At 39.2% G+C, this 3,182-nt stretch overlaps 1 protein-coding gene across 1 annotated transcript in view; it reads right to left on the bottom strand.

Annotated features, from left to right (window-relative positions):
* Positions 1 to 419: 419 nt before the first annotated feature.
* Positions 420 to 3,182, bottom strand: part of LOC100634511 (uncharacterized) — an 8,829-nt gene continuing 6,066 nt past the window's right edge. The window contains exons 9-10 of the mRNA XM_019993082.1: positions 2,016 to 2,177; positions 420 to 1,949 (exon numbers count right to left, since the gene is read on the bottom strand). Coding sequence (XP_019848641.1) covers positions 420 to 1,523 — 1,104 coding nt within the window. The 5' untranslated portion in view covers positions 1,524 to 1,949; positions 2,016 to 2,177. The remainder of the gene's footprint in view (positions 1,950 to 2,015; positions 2,178 to 3,182) is intronic.

Below are 3,182 nucleotides of genomic sequence, written 5' to 3'. Positions count from 1 at the left end.
CAGGAAAATGCCTCCATTTTTGTTACGTAAAAGGGGTGTGACCAAAATCGCGGCGCGCTTCGCGCGCCATTTTGTCTCCTTGCCCTACCGTCACCTAAGGTCCAGCTACGCCCCTGCGAGCCACAGAGGCGCCCTGGTCTTGGCTGTTCTGAAGTAACGTACCACCGGTGCCAGATTGAGGAAGCAAAGACCGGGATACAGAGGCATCCCGGTCTTGGCTGTTCTGTTGTACCGTAGGGCGCCTTTTTTTCGAGGGCTATAAATTTCGCGGATTTTGCGATTTTTTTAAAGATTCGCGAAAATTACTTTCGCGAAAATCAAATCAATACGGTACAAGATGGCAGACGGCATAAATTCGCGAAAATTAAATCCGCGAAATAAAAATCCACGAAATTCATAGCCCTCGAAAAAAAGGTGCCCTACGGTATTATATCTGACTGGTCAGAGGTACTGTTGGAGTTAACTGAAATAGACTGATTCTGGTTGTTCAAAATAGAATAAAGCTGAGGTGCTTTAGCACCTAGGCCCTGTGTCACTTGGAACACCCCATTTAACACTTTCCCTGTTAAATTACCACTCACATATAGCCCTGATCCCTTCACTTTGATGGGCCTCCTGTCGATGTCAGCATTAACAAGTTTCCATCTTTCCTTCATCAGGATCCCACGTTCTCTTCGTTCTGAGGCAGATAAATCGGGGCGAACAGAGACAACACCAGACAAGTGATGGCAGTTCGAGAGAATATTTGAGACTTGAATAGTTGAGCTCAAGGTGACCAGGAGAGGCCGTGATTTAGTCGAGTTTGGTCGATACTGACCCAGATGATGACAGTCACGTACTTGAAACGAAAATCCCGATGTAGTTGCCAACTGAGTTAGTTCTTCAGTAACTCTCTCTATATCTGAGTTGATTCGTGTTACCCGTGGAGTACCCTGAGAGGGTTCATCAGTAATACCAAAGACAACAATGTTATATTTGCGATCCGTAACAGAAGGGATGGCTTTCTTACCAACTGTACCAGGGACATTAGTTTGCGGAGCAACCCCAGATGTAGGCGAAGAATGGGAAATGTGAATAGAGGGAGGGAAGGAAGGAGCTTCTTCTAATCTATTCTTGATTTGGATGATTTCAGTGGAGAGAGCCTCAATTGGTTGACTACGAGAGGACAGGGTTTGTTGTAAGGAGTTCAATTGACTGGACAAAGCTGCCAAAGACTCCTTAAGTGATATGATCTCAATAGATTGAGCCTCTAAGCAACAGCGAGTACAGAGAAATGGATTATCGGAGCCTTCAAGTTTCGAGAATGCAACTCGTGAAAGACCAGCACAACCTCTGTGTAACCATGAGGCGCAGGGGCCATCACACATCACAGATTGCTGGGTTTCATCGATGATATCGTCATCACAAATGGGGCAGATAAATCCAGAGCTCTTGCTGGCCCCATGGCAGGTGGGTTTCTTTGAGCCTGAACCAGCACCACTGTTGGTCTGACTAGAACTAGACCCCTTCTTCTTAGGAGGCATGGTTTTGATAGTCTAAGCTGTCGAACCGCTCTCAAACTAATCCAGATTTATCATGAGAAAAGCACTAGCTCTATCTATGAGACACGACTTGAGAAACCCAGGCCCGACTCGAGAAACCCAGGCCTAATGAAACCATAAACAGTCTATATAAGAGACCTTAATGAATACACTCAAAGTAGTAACTTGTTCATACCTGGTGCAGAAGTCTCAAAAAGGTGGTTACAAAATTAATATTAAAAAAACTAGTTTTTGGCTATTATCTCAGTCATTTCTCATTACATTGACACGAGAATAGTTTCAGTCTATGTAACAAACAATACACTATTATGATTCCAAGACTTACTAGCTAACTCTGTTCGAGAGTCTAGAAAAGGTGGTTACAAATAAAAATGGAGGTCTTCTAATTTTGTCATGTAAACATGAGGCCTGTTGACAAAATGAAATGAGAATATATTTATTAGGTCTACTGAACAAATAAAAAGACCTATATACCTTCTTTCACAAAAATAAGTGAGTCAAGAAAATTCTTGAAAACATAGACAGAGAGAAAAGCGCCAAGGATAGAGCTATGCTGGTTATGACGTTTACAGGTGAACTTCAAAGAGTTAATTGGATACCGACTTTCTGTTTCATATCCATGTGTGTATGTAGTATCTATGATGCCATAGATACAGTGCTTTGCAGGTTGCTTGACCCTGCAATTAAACTCGTTAATCACATGACTCTCACCATACTAGTACTAGTAATACATGTCACGTGAGCAGAAACTGGGTCAAGCAACCTGCAAAGCACTGTACTGTACCTCACCCTCTGCAGTGTCCTAAAAATAATACCTGACAATTAATAACCAAGTATTTAATTAACTGTGGATCAACAAAGATAAAAATCAGACCAAATTTTTCCAGAATTGAAAAGGAAAGAATTCTCCATTTTTATTGCATTTTCTGATACATATTGATGTACTTATACTGTTTAGAAAGTTTGAGGTGATTCCGACTTCAATTTTTCAAATTACAGCTACTTTAAGAAAACGCCAAAAATCTAAAAAATACCCAAGCCTACTATAGTCCATGTTTTTTTTCAAAAAATGACTCTGAAATGACCCCCAGTTTTTATTACATTTTCTGATACACATTTATGTACTTATGCTGTATGAAGTTTAAGCTGATTCGAATTTCAATTTTTCAAGTTACGACCATTTAAAAAAAATGCTAAAAATCTGAAAAATACTCAAGGCTATAGTCCATGTTTTTTCCAAAAAAAGGATTTTGGCACAAATTTTGTCAAAATTTGAAAAGGAGAGAATTCTTAATTTTTCTAATTTTTCTGATTCATAATACATATACATATGCTGTGTAGAAAGTTTGAACTGATTCCAATCAAGTTTGGATTTTTTTTACAATTTAAAAAAAATTGGGCCAAAAATCAAAAAAGGAGAGAATTCCTTATTTTAATAATATTTTACTGATATGTATACATGCAAGATGCAAGTATGTAATTGTGTAGAAGGTTTGAAATGACCCTGCTCAAATTTGGACTTTTATGAATTTTTAAAGTTGCATCTATTTGTACTATATTTTAATGCTTTTGAGCTCATGAAGCATGCTGTTTAGCCCATGCTTTGTGGGAGACCCCGCTTCAGTATCTTATAAATTTTAC

Source organism: Amphimedon queenslandica, unplaced genomic scaffold, assembly GCF_000090795.2.
Source record: "Amphimedon queenslandica unplaced genomic scaffold, v1.1 AMPQUscaffold_13501, whole genome shotgun sequence".
NCBI lineage: Eukaryota > Metazoa > Porifera > Demospongiae > Haplosclerida > Niphatidae > Amphimedon > Amphimedon queenslandica.
Note: the sequence above shows the minus strand (reverse complement) of the source record. Positions and strands in the feature narration are given on the sequence as shown.